Raw genomic sequence first — 22,231 nt, 5'->3', positions numbered from 1 at the left:
AAGGTAGAGAAGGAGGGCCCTTGCTATTCAAGCACCATACATCTTCATATATTGTATGCTTAAAACTGACTCTACATGGTATCTTGCAGCTTTCCTGCTTGTTGATCTGGTCCCTACAAGGTCAGTTTTTGCGTGATAGTATCCCTGGAACATCATTTGAAAAACAAGCTCTGAGGCGTAAACTGTTTCACATTCTCTGTCCCTGTTTCTGCATCCCTTTCCTGAATCTCATACTCTTGTCCCTGGCACAAATTCCTGAATTTGAAGCTGCTTTGTATGTCCATTGAAGCAACCTTAGGCCCATGTTCTTTCAGGAAATCGTGGGTCATTGAATTTGAGAGCCTCCTAGGTCCATGAAAAAGTGGATACAATTGAATATCCTGAATTCAACTTACTTAAAAGGAGGAAAAATATACAAGAGTTGCCAGATAATTTGTACTAAGCCAAAAGAACTTTCAGGGAGGGTTTCTGAAGCAGTTGACTTTTAAAGGATTCTCTGACAGCTGGAGACCATGCCTCAAAAAGAAGCCCTGAGCAGGCTGTTGACTTATGGGAGCCTCAAGTTAACCCAGATTCTGGAGGTTCCAACAGTCAGACAAAATCTTTCCATCTTAACTGGGTATAAAAACGTATAATTGCAAGTGAAATAATCTTGTAATAAAGTTGGTTATGGTTCTTCTCTTTGGGGATTGTGTTGCAGTGAAAGTAGATTCAATGGTCCATATTCAGGCATGCCATGGACTAGACAATGGGTTGGGTTTGCCTGGAGAGTGAACCATAGTATGACATTTTCTTTAGAGATTTCAAAACAGTGTTAAGATAAAAATCTGTCTTGTTTTATTGCTATGATTTTAGAGATAAAATACTTCTTCCTGAAAAAAAATCTTTTGCTTGTTTAAAATAAAAACATCCTGTGATTGTTATTTGAGCTTTCATAATGCAGACATAAGCTTCAAATGAATATTTTTTTTTCTTAACCATTTATTTCTGTCTGGAAGTGCATGTAAAATATTCTCAGTGTTGTCCCTTTAGTATCTCTTTTTCTGCCTCTCTGTGTCTTTCATATACACATGCACGCATGCGCGTGCACACACTCACACACAAACACATACAGAGAGAGAGAGCATTTATTTTTTGAGCAAATTCTTAAAGTTCAGAATCTCTCAAGCTTACTGAGTGCACTTTGGGTCTCCAATCCTTACATATCCCTTCATTTCAAAAGTAAATCCCATATAAACAATAACACTGCAAATGTAGTTCTTGTGGGCAATGACTATATCATTTTGCTAAATTCAGATCATTGCCTCCCACAGAGATAGAAATACTATGTGGAGACTGATATTGTGTGAAAATGGGAACAGAGTTTATTTGCCAGTGAGGGAACAGACATACATTCAGTACAGGAGTGTGGGCCTCCCCACACTGAGAAGTACCCAACTTGAGTGGACCAAAGAGTTGTCCATAAACTAGAGAGAAAGGAAAAGCCAAAAATAGCCTATCATTGGGAAGGTCCATCCCAGAGAGAGCAGAATGGGAAAGGTCCCCCGGCTCCATGGGGGAAGAGTGCACACAAGAGCGGAGTGTGTGCTGTGGTGGAGAGTGAAAAGGAGAGTGGTACCTCTAAGCAAGGTCCGTGACAGAGAGCTCTCTCCTGCCTTCTACCTCTTTTCATAAAGAAGGGAATGATTTCCCAATTAGACATCTAAATAGGATGGGGTGATAGTCTGTGCCCTGATCAGGGATGCACAGATGCTTCCTGAGAAGGTGGGTGTATCAAATCGACAGTTAAAGAAATAGCATTACATTGCAGGGGTACAAGAATTCCAGCTCTCCTGAACTTTAGTTATGCCATATCACAGTGACTAAAAAAAAAAACTTGAGTTACTTCAATTCTGACTTTATATGTAATTTATTATGTATAAAATTTAAAATAGGGAAATGGTGAAGTGTGATGTTTTTGAAAAGTGCAAATTTAATTCACAGGTGAACTATTTTGTACTGAATTTGAATATCCTTAACATAAAATTTATTCTTTTATATTGTAAATTATTTTACAACTAAGGAATGAATCAAGAAAATAAAACATTACATGAGTATACAATATAGTTTTATTCTTTTGCAGACATTTCTGTTTTATTAAAGCTTACTTATTGACAAAATTTACATAAATTATTGTTATTAAACTGTAACCAAAAAATCAAAGTGATTGTTTTACTTTATGATTATGACTATACATTATTTTCTCATTATTGTTAACAGTTGTTTACTTATGGTGGTAAATACGCCAAATCTGCCACTGCTTGTGAGTAGTCATAAAGTCATAGTAATGGGAAGCTCACATACTTGGAACTGAAACTCGTATTTCCTCAACTCTAATCAAAGCTGTTTCTATAATTCCTTGTGTATGAGAAAGAAGTTCAGCAAGTAATTCTGACTCTGAATTTAGTGCTAACTGTATTTTATTAAACACCCATTTTGAACTAAGTGTAACAGAAAAGACAGCTACCCTTAAATGTGTTCAAACAATAAGTTAACGTTAGCAGGTCCATTTCTTTATCATTTACAATTTCATTTCGTTCAAATGAGAAGTGAGCAAATCGGAGTTTTCACCACTGGATGTACTGCAAAAAGGCTTTGTATTAAATATGCTGGATTGGGAATGACCCAAGATGGCCTAAATTGCTCTCAGCTTGATTAAACTTGAGATGGGTTTCTTCCTGACTGTAGGTCCTGATCTCCCTTTTCTTAGAGCATTTATGCGGGAAAAATTTTCATTTTTAAATGCTACCTCAGCCCTGATGAGATGAAAATCTTTTAAAAGATTCTTGCCAGTTTTGCGATGGATGCATGTCTTTCTTAAGGGCCTGGTGGTCCTCCCTTTGAATTGTGACCACCAGAGAAGATAGAGCCCCTAACTCCTGCCTGATCTCTGAGGAGGTAGGAGTGTCATTAGATACTAACCAGAAAGCATAGATGCCCTGGTAGCAAAAAAAATATATTTGTAAATTGAGGAGCAACTCAATATTCTGGATACACTGTATTAATCAGATTACCCCCAAACCTCCTCACAGCTGACCGGATCAATGAAAAGCCTTTCTATCCTTTGTTTCAGTGACATTGTGAGTGTAGATGTCTCATCCCTCTCTATTGCAATAGACTAAATAAAGTGTTTAACTATTTACCTTTATCCAGTACAACTTTCCTTTCATAGGAATCAGACAAGAGGAAGAGAGAAGCACTTCTGTTGATGATGGGGAGGTACATTTGACTTCATAAAGGCTAACGATGCTTTATGCCTCAGGGGACTAGCTACCATTTTCTTCATCTGCTGAGAACATTCCTTGGTCATGCCCATGACTTCAAAGACTCAGCGCAGGCATCAGGGCCTTCGAGTTCCAGTTTACCAGAAGCAAGAATGAAGACTTTCTGACCTCAGCCAGCTGCTGTACTCACAACCAATTTTCTACTGCTTTTTGGTTATTCACAGAATAAAACAAATGCCTTATATCGTTGGTGTAATCCTCATTTAAGGGTTGAATTTTTTTCATTGCCATTTTGATGGTGTCCGTGGTTCTAAGACAAAATGTTACACAGAGGCTCTCTACCAAATAAACACCAAATACTACACATATGAATCCCACCTACTGATTGGTGCTATTTAGATATCTCATATGCCTTTGAGGACCAATCTACTTTCATGTCTTGGAGGACAAAACAGAGTACTAAGTGAAGGTTCTATTTGTTCAATTTTCTCTTCATTTGTTACCCTGTACAGTGATAGGGAAGTTTCGACTACAGCAAATAGCGCAAGAACTCAATTTGATTGGATGTGGGAACCCTCTGTGAGAGTGTGGCCAACTGCTTAAATAATCCCGAAGTTCTTGGTGGAATAGTGTGGCTGCCAAAATTCAGGAAAGGACCACAGACAACACTAAGAACTGATGCTACAACATGCATGGAGAACCTAGTCTTGGGACACAGCACATATCTTGTAAGGCATTGGCCGAAGGGTGAAACCAACATCCGGGGTTAGATCCAGGTTCAGATGGGAGACTCCAGGGGGTGGCTGGAAGGTGAACTTCTGCATGAGGCTGGTGAAAAAAAGGAAAAGCTCCATCTTGGCTAGTGACTCCCCAGCACACATCCTGCGGCCTGCAGAGATGGATATGTTAAAGTATTATAAGGCTTATGGGCAAAAACATCTGGAAAAACAACCTATGAATAGACAAAAATAGACTACTTGTGGAGTCGGTGTTGTAGCACAGCAAGTTGACTAGTGCTTGGGACTCCTGCATGCCATATTGGAGTGCCAATTTGAGTCCAGCTACTTCACTTCCAATCCAGCTCCCTGCTAACACAGGCCTGGCAAGCATTAGATGATGACTCAAGTATTTGGTACCACCACTGTGAGAGACCTGGATGGAGTTCCTGGTTTCTGGCTTTGCCTTGGTCTAGCCCTGGTTTTTGCAGGCATTTGTACTGTGAGCCAGTGTGTGGAAGATTCTCCCCACACCCCCGCCCACCCTGCCTTTCAAATAGATACATCTATTTTTATAAAAAGAGCATGTCATATGTGATTACTACTACTTTGGAATGTGTAGATCAGTCACTTAATGTCTGCTGAGCCTCTTGGGCTCTGTCTCCCAGTTTAATTGCTGGAGATAAAAAATTAAAAAAAAATTCCACCTTTATCTTATGAACTCCATGAGAGAGACAGGCAATTAAGCATTAACATTTTAATGTGAAAAATATTATGTCACATAAAGCCAAGTGTGTCATGTAACACATAGCAAAGACACTTAATGTGGCTTTGAGGTTTGGGGAGGACTCATGCTTTGTGTGAGAAATTTGTCTCAGTTTTCAGATGAGGATGAGAAGGAGTTAACTAGGCAAAGACTGGGTAAAATGTGGAAGGAGTTGTGAAACAGGACTGGAAGAAACTTCAGTCTGGCTAGAGCATAGAGCATTAGTTAGGTTGTCTCAGGCTTTGGGCAGAGGAATGAGCAGATCACAGGGCCCTGAAATCAAGCATGAGAAGCTGCTGAAGTATTTTGAGAAGAGGGTCTTTGTTAGTAGCCATTTAAAACATGAATCAGTTGAGAAAATTTCAAGAGATCTAGAAAGCAGAAAAGAAACCTTCTAGGAAGATTTTTATTTAAACAACTGGGATCTTACTGATTACATTTACATTTATTTGAAGATTTATTCATGTATCCATTTAGTTGGTTGAAAAGCAGAACCACAGACAGAGGGAGACACACACACACACACACACACACACAGATATATTCCATCTACTGATTCACTCTCAATACAGCCTCAAAAGCCAGATCTTGGTCAGGCCCAAGCCAGGAGCCAGGAACTCCATCCTGGTCTCCCATGTGGGTGACAGAGGCCTAAGAAGTTGAACCACCTTTTGCTGCCTTCCTAGGCGCATTAGCAAGAAGGTGGATTTGAGGTAGAGTAACTGGTGCTTGAACCAGTGCTGTGATACGGGTTGTAGGCATTGCAAGTCATAGCTTAATCTGCCATGCCATATTGCTGGTCCTGGCATAATTATTTCCTAAGACATGTTATATTGAGGATGACACATTCTTTCAGCTTCATTTTAATGAGCTTGTGGTTGTTCAATAGTGCAAAGATAGCGTATTTGACTGAAGTATATAGCATTATTAGAAGTTTCAGTTCCCAGTCCTTTAGAAGACTTCATCAGGTCTTTTCATCCCTGCTGCTGGTTTTATGGCCAGTAAAGTATTATAGGAAGTCGAGTGTCATTTCCTTCCTCGTCCTTATTTTAGTCTTGCATTTGAACACAAATCACAAGTGTACTGAGTCACAGTAGACTTCAAAGCTCAGTACTAAATTGTGGATATTTAACAGCATAGAACAAGTATCCCAGGTTAGCACTTTCTTTTATATAAGAACTCTAGGAAATAGATTAATGCCAGAATTAGAGGAACAGTGTTTCACAATGCCTAGTAACAAGGCAGAGTTTTTAGGGGGTGAAAGGTCATAGATTTTTAAAAAAAATTTTTTAATTTCTATAAAGGGAACAAATTTCATCTATTTCACATATACATTCCACCCTCCCAACCTCCTGCCTTGCTCCCACCCTCCCAGAAAGACCATAGATATTCTCTTAAAACATTCATGACATAAAACTAACCATTCAGTCCACAAACATAGGCTTCATGTCAACAAGATACAGGTATTGAGCATGGCTCGGAGACTATAGCTCCCAAGAACCTGACTGTGTGCTCAATAAGTGCAGCAAGTAAATAGGGAATTATAATATAGCATCATTAGCTATGGGGGAACCCATGGAAGGAATACCTCATCTAGCTTTCTGAGTTACAGCATCCCATCTGCCCATGAATAAATGCATGATTAACATGTTATCTAATTCAATGTTAAACAAAGCAACTGAAGATGTCAGTTATCTACTGTATATTTAAGCCTTATCCAGCTTTGTAGTACAAGATAGCTACTCAACTAGATGAAGCACCTATCATTATTTTACTCTTAAGTATGAATAGGTGGCAACAGTAGAGTGGTCTCATTTATTTTAAAAAGAAATACTATATGCAAAATTAGGTGAAATCTTTGAGGCCAGTTAAAGACAGAGAGCAAAATCCTATCTTAATACAGTAAATAATAACTGCTAAGAAGAGAATGAAGGAAAGAGTCCTTAAATACAACTAATGGAATGTGATGATTTGGAGAGATTGTATCAATCATAGTTGAGGCATAAATTCATTTTATGATGACCATTTGATGATGATTCTATCTTAATATTTCCATTTCTTTGTCTATGATAAACACAAAGTTACTACATCTAGATTTCCTTAATTGTAACAAAAAAAATCAACACATAAGGTAAGCTGGGAAAAATTCTGTAGAACAGGTCACCCTGTAAAAATCCAGACTTGAGCTCCCAGTCCAGAGACACCTTTGGGCCCAGATGTGTGAGAAATGAGGAAGCGCTTGGATTCAGTGTCCACCAGGGTTCAGGAGGAAAAGTGAAGTAATTGTTCCTGGTGAAAGGGGATTGTCAATGAGAAGATAATTCTTTTAAATACTGGGAGTAGCAAGAGCAAGTAGCTGATAAGAGTTTAGAAAAAACTTTTTGTGTGATAAAATCATTGCTCCATCTCTGTGCTTGTAAAATGAGGTTTGGAGTTAGATACAGTTAAAATGCCCTCCAGGGACTACTGTTTACATTTCCATGGCTTTTTCTGTGTTATTGTTTTTTTTTTTTCAGATTTTATTTATTTATTTATTTGAGAGGTAGAGTTACAGACAGTAAGACTGTCTGCAAATGACTGCATTGGCCAGAGCTACGCCGATCGGAAGCCAAGAGCCAGGTGCCTCTTCCCAGTGTCCCATGTGGGCGCAGAGGCCCAAGGACTTGGGCATCTTCCACTGCTTTCCCAGGCCACAGCAGAGAGCTGGATTGGAAGAGGAGCAGCCGGGACTAGAACCGGCGCCCATATGGGATGCTGGCACTGCAGGCAGAGGATTAACCCGCTGTGCCATGGCACCGGCCCCTGTGTTATTGTTTTTCACAATATAAAGCAAGGATGTGTTGAAAGAAATTTAGCTCAATAACACTGTAAAATATTTGCAAATATTTTTTCATTTCTTTTAACTCTTGTTCCAGATGAGATATTGCATTTTTCTTTTGAAGTTTTTATTACATGTGACGTTTTCTCATGTATCTGCATGTGTGTGTGTGAAAATCAGAAGTATCGATGCGCTCTGTAACTGAATCTCACAGCCCATGGGTGAAGAAATCCCATGCATCCCAATGACAGGGTTCTCTATCACTGAACAGATTTCTGGAGGGAATGAATGCTAAGCCACTGTTTGTATAACTAGAAAAGCCAAGATGACAAACTGATAGTGGTGCAGTCTTGCTAAGACTCTGCCAGGAGCAGATTTGTGCAGGCTGTTAGGAATCCAGACAACTATGGAACATGTTCATTTAGTTCTCAGGATTTCAAAATTCACACTACTGCATAGCTTTCCCCCCAGAGAAATACTGTGAGAAAGCACTGTTTTTACATACGTCAAAGCAAAGTTTTTCTGCCAAAGTTTTTCTGGTGAGGTGAGTTACCTGGGTCTCTCTGCTTAGCTTTTTCTTTCCTCAAGGAAAGGCTGTACACCTGCTCAGCCACAAGGAATCTTCTAAATTCTCTAAGAAAATATTGTCCTAATGCCTCATGTCCCACAGCCAGTTTAAAATTGGGGCAGAACTGGGTTGATGCTCTTTCTATTCTGCCTTAGTTCATGGCGATAAACAAAATCTTAGCACAGTGCTAATGATATGGATATGTAGGTAGCTGGTGAGTAGCAAGGAGCTAAGGACTGCCAACTTGCAAGATGTGTGCACTGCACAAATCCTTTCCCCTCTGAGCCAATTCAATTTAGTTGGAGACTCAGCATAATCACACCTCATCAGGCACCTGACCCTTACCTTCCATCATGCACCAGACATCCTAACGCCTTCCTCAGCCCCACCCCAAACCCTGCCTCCTTTGAATCTTCAATCAGACCCTGTTCCAAGCACCATCCCTTATCCTATAAAAAGAATGACCTTAGTCTGAGTGGAGGCAATTCTCCTTCATGAAGTTGTCCACACTCATCTCTGCATGTGTACTACCTCTTACTGTGAGCAAACTCTTATTATACTACCTCTCAGTGTGAGCAAATCCTACTTTCCTGCTCACTTCTTTCTATATCTCTTGGGTATATTCTTCCATATGGGAAGACAAGAGTATGGACTAAGCAGCAGGGGGATCTTAATACCTACAACGTAACTTGGGGTCCTGATTTCCACAGCACTCTAAGACAATTCCAAATCTCCCCAGATTTTCCAAATCACTTTTCTCAAGTAAGATTCCTTACCCAGAGAAAAAGGCATGAAAGCTTCTCTCTTGATAAACTTCCCCTCCGAGTTGAGGAAATGCTCAGGATTAAACGCATCTGGTTTTTCCCACTGTGTTTGATCTCGAAGTACTGAGGTCAGTAAAGTGACGACTTCAGTGCCCTGGAAATAAAATGTTATTAGTGACAGAGACGAAACACCTTCTTAAGAGACGGGCTGTCTAAAGATGTGCCACAATTTCCAAGCAGTGTGTTCTGGAAGGAAATGGAAGAGGAGGAAGCTGCAGAAGTTCAGGAGGGATTGAGATTTAACGTGGAGCATTCCTTTGCTCAACCGAAACGACCTACTGAAAAGCATAAGGCTTGAAATTAGACCTGGGAACAATTCTTAATGCTTGTATGATAAAGGCATGTTCTTGAATCTGCTAAACCTCAGTTTCCACATTTGTTTGATGGGCGTTATAATGGTCTTCACTGGGGACTATGAGGCTTAGAGAAAGGGACACGGGCACTTTGTGCAGTTGTTGGCAGATGTGCGGGGTCAGCGAAGGTTTTCTATTTTACCCCCAGTGCTGTAATAGTGGAAGCTGTCATCGTGGGCAAGCACATCAAAACAAATCTCAAAAATAAGCTCCCTGCTTCCGTAGTTTGCCATATACTCTGAAACAGCTTTCTAAACAAAACAAAACAGTGATGAAAACAAAAGCCCTCCTCCTAATTTAGGGGAAATAGTCAATATTTCATCTCAATTAAGCACAGCTGTCTCTTTAAGCAGATTTTTGGGGTATATGTTATCTCAAGGCTAGCTATTTTATCCACGTGAATCTGTATAATTTTTGAGCCATAAGAAGCAAACAACTACTTTAAAATGCTTTCCTCTAAAACTCTGTGCATCCGTTTGTGAACACTTATATGTACTTAGACTGGCCTCCTCCTCATTACAACCATGCTAGATTCTTTTCTTCTTTTGTAACTGAATTCATCTATTATGTACAAACTGCATTTTTGAAAAAAAAGTTACTCATTTATTTTCATTTTGTTTGAAAGGCAGAGAGTGTGTGTGTGTGGGAGAGAGAGAGAGAGAGAGAGAGAGAGAGAGAGAGAGAGAGAGAGAGAGAGAAATACCCACAAAAGCTATGGCTAGGCCAGGCTGCAGCCAGGAGCCGGGAACTCAATCTGAGTTCCCTACATGGGTGGCAGAGACTCAGTCAAGTACTTGAGCCATCATCTACCACTTCCCAGGTGCACACTAGCAGGAGGCTGGGTTGGAAGCACAAGAGCCAGATCTTGAACCAAGGCACTCTGATACGGGATGTGGTGTCACAAGCAGCATTTTAAGCACTATGCCAAATGCCCTCCTGAGCTTGTTTTCATTTCACAGAACTGAGAGACCTAACACCTTGTAGTGTGGTCAGGTAGATACTCTTTGAACTGCAAAACTCTTTCAGTTACAATGCTCTGCCTACCTCACTGCAAGGGAGTTGGAACTAACGAAAATCCTGCTTCTATTACTATTCCTTTGAGGGACTTTTTTACACACACACATGAAAGATTGGAACCTAATAAAAATTCCATTTTACTCTTACTCTGATGGGTTCAACCCAACTGTGTGCTTAATGTGTGCTGAGAGGAGACCTTCTGAGGATGAGAGCAGTCTCCTTGTTCACAAGGTTCACAGGAGAGGATGTGGCTGTGTGGAGGGGACCCACGTTACTGATCGTTCTGTAGACTGATTGAGACGTGGGCCAGAAGCAATGAACAGTCTAGGTATGAAGGAAAATAATTAGTGCTGTGAATATAGCATGACTTTAAGCTGGTTCCTACCCTCTTGTTAGTTTCAGGCAATTTGGTTGTTCAATTTCCAGTGGAAATCAGAGGCACACATCCAGATGTCTCAATGTGGGGAAGCAGAGGGCATGAACATGTTTCTGTGTGAGGATGGAAATGAAGACAGAGATACCGCTGGAAAGAGGCCCATGCAGTGAAGGGTGGTGCACCTCACCTGGCTTCCTGCAGGACAAACTTGATTCCCAGGAAGTGCTTAAACTCTCAGAACTCCAGGCTTTTAATTAAAAATAATACTACCTTGTAAAATTTTACAGAATAATTATCACCTATTACATAGGCATTCACACATAGACAGCCAGTTACTTTCTGTTGAATGGTTGAGAGGGAAGCAGAGAATTTTGAAAAGGAGAAGGAAGAAGCAGAGGAGAGAGAAAGGGAAGGCAGCCCAGGACTATCTTGACAGTTCATCCCAGGGCTTCTGCGACTATGAGCATCTGACGTCTCCTACCTTCACTTCCCCTTCTTCATCCCTTACCTTGGGAATATGATAATTTTTAAAGGTAACATTTGTGGTTGTTGCACGGGGCACGCCTGTGGGCAGAATGTCAGCAAACCTCTGTACTTCGTGAACAACAGCATCTGTGTATGGCATTTGCGTTCGGTGTGCGATTCGAGGCTGGGCTGATCCCACGACCTTGGTGATCTCATCATAGACCTTTTCTGGATAAAATGGAATTAGAGGGAGCAGAGTCAGCTGGAAGTGGTTAGCACAGTCTTCCCCACTTCCCAAGTGTTCTCCCAGTTTTGGCTCATCCTCTGCCTGCGCTGCTTCCTCCATTCTGTCCCTATCCGTGAGGCTTCTCTGGGGATACGCATGCCATCATGTGTTTGGACCACCCCAAGATGCTTTCAGAGCAGAATCTACTCTCTAATACCGAAAGGAAACTAAAGATATGAACTCTCCTTATAGGTACAAATTACAGATGCCCTGGGAGACTGTAGAATTCTAAAATGTCCAGTCCAAAAGACTGCTGGTTCCTTTCTTTCAGGTAATGCTCTGAATCTTAGGAGACTTACTCTGGACGTCAGGATATCGCACCATGAGCAGAATCGCCCAGCGCAGTGTGGAGGCTGTGGTCTCTGTACCTGCCACAAATAGGTTACTGACAAGTGCCACCAAGTTTGCATCACTGAAATAGTCAGTGGATGTATCTTTCTCCTGGAAGGGTAAAAAGAATAACTAATGATGAAATAATTTTATGATGGATAATCATAATAAATAACTTATTGTGAATTTAAAAAGCAAAGTGTTGCAATCATTCCATAATGGAATGGAATATTTTTTGATGAGAATGTGAAGAAATTTAGGATAAAACATATTCTAGTTGCAAATAATGATATATGATTCTAAAAATGAAAGACTATCATTTAGGAAAGTTGAGAATTAGTTTTAAATTTTTTTGAGTGACCAGAATATTCCCAGAACCATTTCTTTTCAAAAGTTTTAATTAAAATATTTTTCTTACTTACTAAATGAAATACACTTCTTAAAATTGTAAAAAAGAATACTAGTTCTAAAAAATTAACTTATGTTAGATCTTCTATATGTTGTTTTTCTCAGTGATATGAAAATTATAGAAAATATTTGATAATGCAAACTAATGAATATTATTCAGAAATATGAATTTATTATTACTTTGAATCTAGTAATCTTTCCTCTTCAAAAGGAATTTTTTTTAAATACCAGTAAAACTAAATAATAAACAATAGAGGAACCTCTGAAAAGAATACCGTTACCTCCTGCTGTCTGACCAAAAAAGCATCAATGAAACTTCTTGGATCACTTTTGTCAAATTTATGACGACGATCTAGGAAGGTCATCCTTATAAAAGAAAATAATTCATCTCGGTTCCTGAGGACTGTCTTATGACTTTTTAAGAGAAATCCCAAAACAGGAAACATATTGAAAAGCTGAAAGAAAGAAAAATATACTACATATGTACTTCTTGTGATAAGGAAAATTACATTATTCAGAAAAGCATCATAGAAATAATACCTTGAATTTCACCTCAACCAATAGAAGCAGACTGAACTAGACAATGAGATTTTCCTCCTTCATCAGAATTAAGTAATTTACAATGAATATTGGTATGGTGTACGAGTTCTATGTACCCAGAGTATTTTGTTTATTATGTCTGTTGCAGTAGATCTACTTAGAGCTTAGATGGGGCATGAAGATAATATTCGCTTCATGGTCAGAGTTATAAACCTGTTTTTTTTCTTGCAAAATTCCTAGTGATTCTAGATAAACAAACAACCCATTGACAATTCTACATAGTACAAGTTTCTACCAATGTTTGCTGTGGGATAACAATAATGTTAAACCTTATAGCACAGTTGCTATCTATGTGTACTGTTGAGAAATACTACTTAATCTAACAGTCATTGACCCTAAAGGAATTTGGGAAATAATGGTATCGTTTGTTAAATTTTGAATTTCAGTATTATTTTCATTTTTGAGGAGACAAGGTCTATAAACATTGTCATAGTTTTAACAGGTTTAATTACCTCCAAAATGACTTAAAAATTACTTATTTATTTGAAGGCCGAGTTACAGAGAGAAAGAGAGAGGTCTTCCATTTGCTGGTTCACTCCCCAGGTGGCCACAATGGCCAGAGCAGTGCCAATCTGAAGGGGGGACCCAGGAGCTTCCTCTGGGTCTCTCACATGGGTGCAGAGGCCCAAGCACTTGGGCCATCATCTACTGCTTTCCCAGGCCATAGTAGAGAGCTGGTTTGAAAGTGGAGCAGCCGGAACTTGAACCGGTACCCATATGGGATGCCGACATTGCAGGAGGCGACTTTACTCGCTATGACACAGCGCCAGCCCCCCATAATGACTTATTAAATGACAAATATAAGATGTCATAAGTAAAATAGATAGTATAGTTACCTGTTTCAGTGTCCCAAGTGGCTATACTTGGAGCAAATATTATAATATTATTTATAGTAACAGCCTTAATTATTCTAGTGTGAAATTATGTGGTTGATTGTCAGTAGTGCTACTCAAAATGAAAACTATTGGATAAAGCTCTTTTTCTAGGTTCTAGAAGATAGGGACTTTATAGATCACAAGGATAAAAAATTAGATTAGAGTACTATTATAAACTTCAATGTTCAGAATAAAAATAATGTTAATTTATTTTATTTAGTGCTTTTTTTGTATTTAGTAGTGACCTTTAAATTCACTTAAAAAATTTATCCATCCATTTGAAAGACAGAGCCAGAGAGAGGCAGAGGCAGAGAGCGAGAGAGAGAGGTCCTCCACCTGCTGTTTCACTCCCCAGATGGCTGCAATGGCTGGAGCTGTGCCCATCTGAAACCAGCAGCCAGGAGTTTCCTCTGGGTCTCCCATGTGGGTGCAGGGGACCAAGGACTTGGGCCATCTTCGACTTCTTTCTGCAGGCCATTAGCAGAGAGCTGGTTCAGAAGTGGAGCAGCTGAGATATGAACTGGTGCCCACATGAGATGCTGGCATTGCAGGTAGCAGATTTACTTGCTATGCCACAGGCCGCCCCCTGCCCTCGACTCCATTCCATGTTTAACTAGTGGTGCAGGTAAAAGAAGGATGCCAAAATAATAATTACCAAAGTAATATAATATTGGAGTGATTCACAATTCCTTCATCATATTTGATACAGAATTTTGTGATGTACAATTAATCAAGTAAGTATGTTAGTTAAGTAAATATGTCATAGCTCTTGTACTCAGAAGGTTTCAGAAACTGTTTTTGAAATGACAATTCTGCGATAAACACTTTGTCATGGTCTCTTGAACAATCAAATGTATTTCAGAATAACTAAAAATGAATGGGAAAGAGGCAGTTACCGTAATTCTAGGACTTCCAATGAGTTTCACATTTTCACCAATCAAGGTTAAAAGTCTCAGGAACTGAGGGTCTTGGTAATCAAAGCGTTTTCCAAGCAGCACCGATACAATGACATTAGCAACTGAAGCATTCATTACTGTTTTGATCTCAAAGGGCTTTCCTACAAGATAGTTCATTAAGAGGTTAAGGATATGCTCTTAGTCAGTTTGAAACCAGTTGTAGACTGATTGGGACAGATTGTCAAAGAAAGGATTTCATAGAAGAAAGGAATTTTTGATGCCCACATCTTCTTAAGAGAGGTATGATCTGAAAAATGCTCAGAATTTTTTGAAATATTGCCACAAAAAAAGCTAAACATCTGCATATGGCTTAAAGAAAAAATGTGCCAGGTGAAGGGCATTTGAGTGTGTGTTCTGGTGTCTGTGCAGGGCCGGGGTGTTACTGAATAGTATCCGGAAAAATGTCATTCAACCTAATAGGTTGTGTTGAGTTTACATAAGCATCTAGAGGATTAAACTGGTTCTACTTTCATAGAGGGTGGTTCTTCATTCCACTCTCTTTTGCCACTGCCTCCCGTTTCTCTTAGCACCACCACTTAGATTATTAAACTTAGATTATTAAACGTGTCACTGGACAGGCATGCGTTTTTAAGCGAAGAGCAGACTGGCTTACAAGGTTCACTCTTAAAAATCAATACCTTCTATAAACCCAGAGACTGAAGGCTTAGGGGGATTCTAATGGTGAATAACTTTTTTTCTTCAAATGGGAGAACTTACGGATGCTGTGTACACAAAACCCTGAGAAATTAACTTATGTTAGGAGCTTAACCTTGGGGAAGAAATAGTCACTTTTTCATATGTAATTTATCCAATCGCCAAGAGCCTCTGCTTTTAAATATACAAGCATTGCTGAAGTAGCCTAAGGATCTTAGAGTCCTGTGCTTCTAATCTTCACTCATCTCAGGGATGTCTATGTTTGATCATTTCCCTTCATATTAATTGCTATATCAGTGAAGGTAGTACTCAGACTAGCTCACTTTTAAGGAGGAATAATAATAAATATTGGTTTAATAAGGAAATGAGTGAAAATCAACATGAAAATGATATTTTTGGATTTTTTGTTCCATATATTAATAAAAAATATGGAATTAGTTTAAATTGATTCTTTAAAGGAATCAGAAACATACTAATTACTGAGGAATTGTGTTGGCTAAAGGCAGTAAAAGATACCTGACACATGAATGCAATGCACAATCCAACATTTTCTTTTGATAGTAATAACAATTTAGGACAATGGCATTTTTGGGAAAGTGTGCATAAGGCCTGCAAATTAGATGTTAATATCATGTCAATCTTAATTTTATGATTTTTGAAAATCATATTGCAGTTATGTAAGGGGATATCTTGCTTATTGTATGCTATGCACCCACAGATGGAAAGAGATAGAGTAAGAAAATATAAAATGTTGATATGGAGAATAATCATGGAACAGAGTAGAAGAGCATTAGGACTTATATTTATATACTTGGAATTTTTCTACAAATATGAAATTATAGCAAAATAGACAATTAAAATGTACCTTTTGTTGACTTCTTTTTCATGAAGATAAGCTATGGTTTTATTTATTCTACGCACCTCTGTGAGACTCAAAGTTCTGTATGAGATGCTGGCATTCCTCTATAATTGTGTCTTCTATTATGCGCTTGCCCATTCCAAAATTCCGTAAAGTGGTCAAGCTGAATCTTCGCATAGTTTTCCAGGTTTCACCATGAGAGAAGACAATTCCTTACAATGAGGAAAACATCTTGAAATTAATACCGTCAAGCTTTTCAAATTTAACTTTCAAAGATACAAATTTAAAATAAAGTTAATTCTCCCTCTTAAAACTAAGGGAAGGAACTTCTTTCTTTCCTCCCTTTTCGTCAGCATTATACTTCAGAAAAACTTTGTTCAATACTTTCTGCTCTTTTAGAAATGAGCATAACTCCATTTGAGAGCTAGAGTCCTTTTGTCAGCTTTAAGATCCAGGGATTTCTTTCTCAGGGACCTGAGAACCATCTCTGAAATGAAAAGATCAGGGTCTTTATCTCTGTTTCCGTGTAACTTCAGGTTAACAGGTGTCTTGGATTCATGCTCCAAATTGCAAGACTAATTTTTCTCACCAACATAGTAAATTTATTTTTTTCTTTTTATGAAGCCAGTTAACACAGATGGTCACCCCAATTGCCAGGTGAATCTAGGGTATACTTTGTGCAATTAAAATGTTGTCAAGTCCTCTCAAAGACTAGGTATTATTTATCTTGAGAACATGCATGTAATGGGTTGCACCGCTTACCCATTTAAAAAGGTGAGATTTCTTTCTGTTTTTGTAATCTTTTAGCAGATTATGATGCACGTTATTTGGTTTTAATGCCTACTTGATAGTCAAAGTGTTTTCTTTGTCTATTACCTTTGGCAAGAGGATTTGCCAGTTGAAAGATTTTAATTATGTCTCCTTCATAAATTCAATATGAAATTATTATTAATCTATTGTTTACTTGTATAATGCTAGGTACAATTAAGGAGTTCATGAACAGTGGTAAAGAAATTTCTTTTGCAAGTCAGTCTAGTAAATCCAAGACTATCCAAGTAAAAAATTAGAAATGAATAATTTCTGGGGCTATAGTTCAGTATACATAAAAAAAAGTATGCTACACATACTATTTTTTTTAAAACCTGTATTTTTTTAAGGATTTATTTATTTCTTTGGAAGTCAGAGTTATGCAGAGAAAGAAGGAAAGGCTGAGAGAAAGAAAGAGGTCTTCCATCTGCTTGTTCACTCCCAATTGGCTGCAACAGCTGGAGCTGCGCCGATCTGAAGCCAGGAGCCAGGAGCTTCCTCTGGGTCTCCCACGTGGGCGCATGGGCCTATGGACTTGGGCCATCTTGTACTGTTTTCCCAGGCCATAGCAGAGAGCTGGATTGGAAGTAGAGCAGCTGGGACTCAAACTGGAGCCCGTATGGGATGCTGACACTGCAGGCAGCAGCTTTACCAGCTATGCCATAGTGCCGGCGCCTACACATAGCAATTTCTACACATATTGTTGTAGCACATCAGAGTTCATTTTATGAGCTATATATTTATTGAATGAACAGATACATGCATTTGTGCAGAGCTAAAGGGAATAATGGTCAAAGAACGTTTCTTAGAATACCTGCAGCGTATGATAACACTTTATAGAAAAATAGGCAAGAGAGGGTTGCTAAGGTTGTCTATGTCTTTCCATGATGGGGTTTGTGGTGATAGTGGCATTTTTATTTGTGTCTCATTTACTAATTTACTAGTTGTAGCCCTGCCTCCATTTGCATTTTTCCTAATTTTTCTGTAGAAGTGTGGGAGACATGAGAGAAATTTCTAAGTTTGTTTTTTTTTTTTTTTTGATAAACAGAAGTAGGAAACTAGGAAAGACCAAGGCATCCTAGGTATTAGAAATGGAGCAGTATCATCCTTGCTAACCTCAACAAAAAATCCAAGAGAAAGCAATAAGTATCTCCAGAGAGGCAGTTGCCATCTAATGTCAGCTTAGGCATTCCTTTGAAAGATTGCCAGTGAAGAGTAAGACTTTACTCCCATAGATTCTTATATTAACACTCATCTGATGTTGTTCTGTCCAAGGACCCTGTATTACATAACATGTATCCCTGTTAAATATGTGGCTCTTCAAACTATCTCATTTATATTTAATTTATAATTTATAGCAGAAGTAGAATATTAATGGCCCATGAAAATGATGGTATCTTTCAACAAATATAGTGCTCATGTACATGTGGAGAATGTTAGTTTAACACCGTGAAGGATGTAGCTTCTCTTAAAAATTGGCACCAAGACCTTAAATATATTTAAGCTATGCATCAAAGTAGTTAATTAAGGTGATCTAACAAATACCCCGAACTATCATAATGAGCAACAGAATTATTCAGCTTGTCTTTTGTTTATGCAGTGTTGGTGTAAATATGCTTATAGTTGTTTGAATGGTTTTGGATTACTAGACATAGGGAAGGAAATGCAGTCATTTTCATTTGAACAATTTGACCAGTTGAAAAAACCAGCTGACACCTAAAAAAATAAAAACTGGTTGATTTCCAAAAGGAATGATTGCTCGAGGAAAAAAGTAGTAATATATTTGATATGGATAAAAGTTAAAACAATTTTATGTATAACCATACAATTAGCAAGTAATATTTGAGATATTTTGGAAAAGAGTAGAAACAAGAGTTAAGAAATAGTTCCAAATTTTTGGAAAGGGGAGGGGAGATGAATCTTGGAAAGTAAAGACCAGGGATCTTAAATGAATAGCACTTCTTCAAAGCAGATTTCACAAAATGTCAGTAGGGAGTCTAGGAAAAAGCAATGCTCCAAGGACTATTACTTCTGGAAAACTGTGTTGAATAAAGCCAAGAAACTTCTGGTTTTTCTGAGGTTTTAATATGCTAATGGAACCTGAGACCAAACAGAGGCCTATGCCTGCAATATGATGTCCAGGATTTCCTTAAGTCACTTCACTGTTACTGCTTTTTCTCACAGAATGTCTACTAATAATTTTGGAATTATTTTTTGAGAATAATAGTTTGGGAAATGCTTTTTAAAATGTTTACACAATAAAATGGCCCAATGGTATTGCTAGGAGCCAATATGAGTTTGCTTAAAAATAATGCGAAGTGAAATCATCTCCAGAATTGTTAATTATCGGAATGCCATAAAAGTAGAGTATCGAGATTTTACTGCTCATTTAGCAAGATGTAACAACTTTATCCAGGAGGAAATATAGCTTAGTGTAAGGATCTATGTCAGTCATAAGGCCATGACCTCCTTAAGGTGGTGGCTTCCAACCCTTTGTCTTCCCTATCATCTAACACTGCACTTCTGAAACAGTAGGTTTTTAATAGTCATTTGTTTATAGAAGTAATTATTATGTAAATTAAGAACAAAGCTACACGTTATAAATTTTTTCCTCAGTAAAAACTAATTATCTAATGTATATTGAAGAAAATGCTTAACCATGAAAAAATTATGCAAGAGAATACAGTGCAACTGATTTAGTAATTTCAACTGCAGAGTTCAGAGTTAATTACCTTTTCCTTCAAAGAGCCTTTCAAATATAGGCACTCGAGGTCGTTCCCCAAATTGTTCACCATAATTAACAAGGGCATCTTTCAGTGTCTCATAGCCGGAGAGCACCACCACCTTCTTAGGCCCCATGTGGATGCTGTAAATGGAACCGTATTTCTGGGAGAGCTTTGGTGTATAAGAAGAGAAACAGCTAAAATGCCATGTTGTAATAAAAAGTGAACTAGACCTTCATCAAAGTAATTTAATTTCTTAACAGTAGCTAGCTTTACAATCCTATGAGCTGAGAATTTTGGGCTGGTTTAGGAAGAACACTCCTGTGGTTGTTACACTTGTTGGAGCCATTATTATGGTCATCCTTTCATTACCATTTTGCTCCATTTTGTTTCAAATGTTACAGTAACAGTACTCTGACATTATAGAATTGACCTATAGATCCTTCCTTCTTGTTACATTTTTGCTTGGTCTCTGGAAACACCTAGCCAGGACTCCAGCATATCTTTTCAGTGTTCTGAAAAACAAAACATTTCCTGACTCCCATATTGACTACCAGACCACCCTCCTCATTCCCTACTCCTTTTGGGATGCTAACGACTGTGGTAGGCCCAGGTTAGTTTTGTTACTCTGTAACATTTCTTACTGCAAAAGGCATGCCACTTTCTTTGATAATTGACAAATAACAAAAGCTAATATTCTTTACTTTCTGACAACATTCCCAGCACTCTTATATCCCTTATTGCACATTACATTGGTGATGTTATCATCTCCACTGTATAGGCACTGATATATGGCTTCAAAAAGTCAGACAGCTACTAAGTGGTGACATTCACTAAGGAATCCACTTCCTTAGTTTAATGGCTTGCTGGTGTTAACCCCACTGAGGTTTAGGTAGAGAATCAAATAATGACTTCCAGTGCTTCTTTCTCTAAGAAGCATGACCTTAGAAAATAACATTAGAATTGCATAAGAAATTACAGAAGAACTCAATGATTTAAGAAGATAATAAGTAAGGCTTAATAGTAGAGGTCAGTGAAACTTGTATGGGAATTTGAGGCTTTAAGGCAGAGTCTCTCAGCTGACCACCACTATATACCATGGATATGGCATATATCAGGCAAAGAAAACAAATCAGAGGTAAATTTAAAGAAAAAATGGTAGATGGAGGATGAAGGAAAAGACAGAACATTTTATGTGGAGACAATGGTGTGCAGATGGAAATGTGACAAAAATGAAAGACTATGTCATAAAGGTATTAGATTGGTTAATATATGAGCAAAGCACAGAAATATTGTGTAAATAAGCAGATAAATTTGGAGCACATGGAAATCGATGAAGGACTTATTGAAAGAATCTTGTTCTGAGGAATTAACCTCTCATGTGATCTTTGCATGTAGGAGAAGGAACTATAAAATAGAATAAGAAGGTAATGTGTCTTTTTTCCAATATTTATTTATTTATTTATTTGAAGGGCAGAGATACAGAGAGAGGGGGAGAGAGAGAGAAAGAGAGAGAGAGGGAGAGAGAGGTCTTTCATCCACTGGTTCAGCAAATGGCTGCAACAGCCAGGGCTGGGCTAGGCTGAAGCCAGCAGCCAGGAGCTTCTCCTGGGTATCCCACCTTCTGCTTTCCCAGTAGAATTAGCAGGCAGCTGGATTGGAAACTGAGCATCTGGGACTAAAATCTCTACAGCTAGACTATTATCACTATTCAGTTCCTTTGTAGTAATGTACATAAAAAAAATAGATCAAAATGTTTAAGAGAAAGGCTATAGGTTACAAATATTACAGGATAAAAATACCACTTTAAGTAATATGATTCTATTTTCTAATATGCAAATTTAAAATCAATTAAATATTCAATTTATAAAGTGTATTAATTTTGAATACTATCTAATTACCTTGTAATATATCTATGAGCCAGTTGTTAGTACATGTACATTAATCAATCTCTGTGGGCAACAATTATCTTGTAAATTATAAATATATATTTCACGAATCATCATTTGTTACCTCCAGCATGGATTGATAGGGCCTCTTCAGATTGAGGAGAAGCAGATTTCCAACCATCGGCAAAGGTCTGGGTCCTGGAGGAGAACGTAGCTTGGAAGATTTTGCCATGAAGATTTTAATGTTTAAAATCAGAGTAAGAATTAGACCCATAATTGGAAGGATGAGAGAAGAATGAAGCTCACTCATTATCTTTAAGCTGAAATAACTATTAAAATAGAGATATTTGTGATTGCAAAGCTAGAAGCTTCCAATGCTAATCAAAGATATGAAGATGGTGCTAGTGAAGTTTCCTTTACTCTATAGTCCCATCTTTTTTGTAATAAAAATTAGTTAAACCCTGCACTGTATGTTTGCCTTTTTGGAGCTCTTCTTTTTCTCCCTTTTCACTTCCCAGTTTAATCTGTTTTATACAAGAAAGGCTGGAAGGATTGTTTTTCATGTAAAATAGGGATTAGTTTTAAAATTGCAGAGAAATAATACAACATATTTGATCCTTAATATGAAATCTACACTTTCATAACACAATTAATGGTAATGTTTGTTGGGGTGCGTTG

The 22,231-nt window shown here is 38.2% G+C and overlaps 1 protein-coding gene across 1 annotated transcript; it reads right to left on the bottom strand.

Moving 5' to 3' along the window:
- Positions 1–3,579: 3,579 nt before the first annotated feature.
- On the bottom strand, positions 3,580–21,863 carry LOC100349664 (cytochrome P450 2K6). Its single transcript, XM_008263032.4, has 9 exons — positions 21,678–21,863; positions 19,674–19,836; positions 16,197–16,346; positions 14,562–14,722; positions 12,472–12,645; positions 11,752–11,893; positions 11,210–11,394; positions 8,908–9,049; positions 3,580–4,152 (listed from the first exon to the last, which is right to left on the bottom strand). The coding sequence occupies exons 1-9, from the start codon at positions 21,861–21,863 to the stop codon at positions 3,965–3,967; spliced, it is 1,491 nt and encodes a 496-aa protein (XP_008261254.3). The 3' UTR covers positions 3,580–3,964.
- Between the last annotated feature and the right edge of the window lie 368 nt (positions 21,864–22,231).

This window comes from Oryctolagus cuniculus, chromosome 5 (assembly GCF_964237555.1).
Source record: "Oryctolagus cuniculus chromosome 5, mOryCun1.1, whole genome shotgun sequence".
Lineage (NCBI taxonomy): Eukaryota > Metazoa > Chordata > Mammalia > Lagomorpha > Leporidae > Oryctolagus > Oryctolagus cuniculus.
Note: the sequence above shows the minus strand (reverse complement) of the source record. Positions and strands in the feature narration are given on the sequence as shown.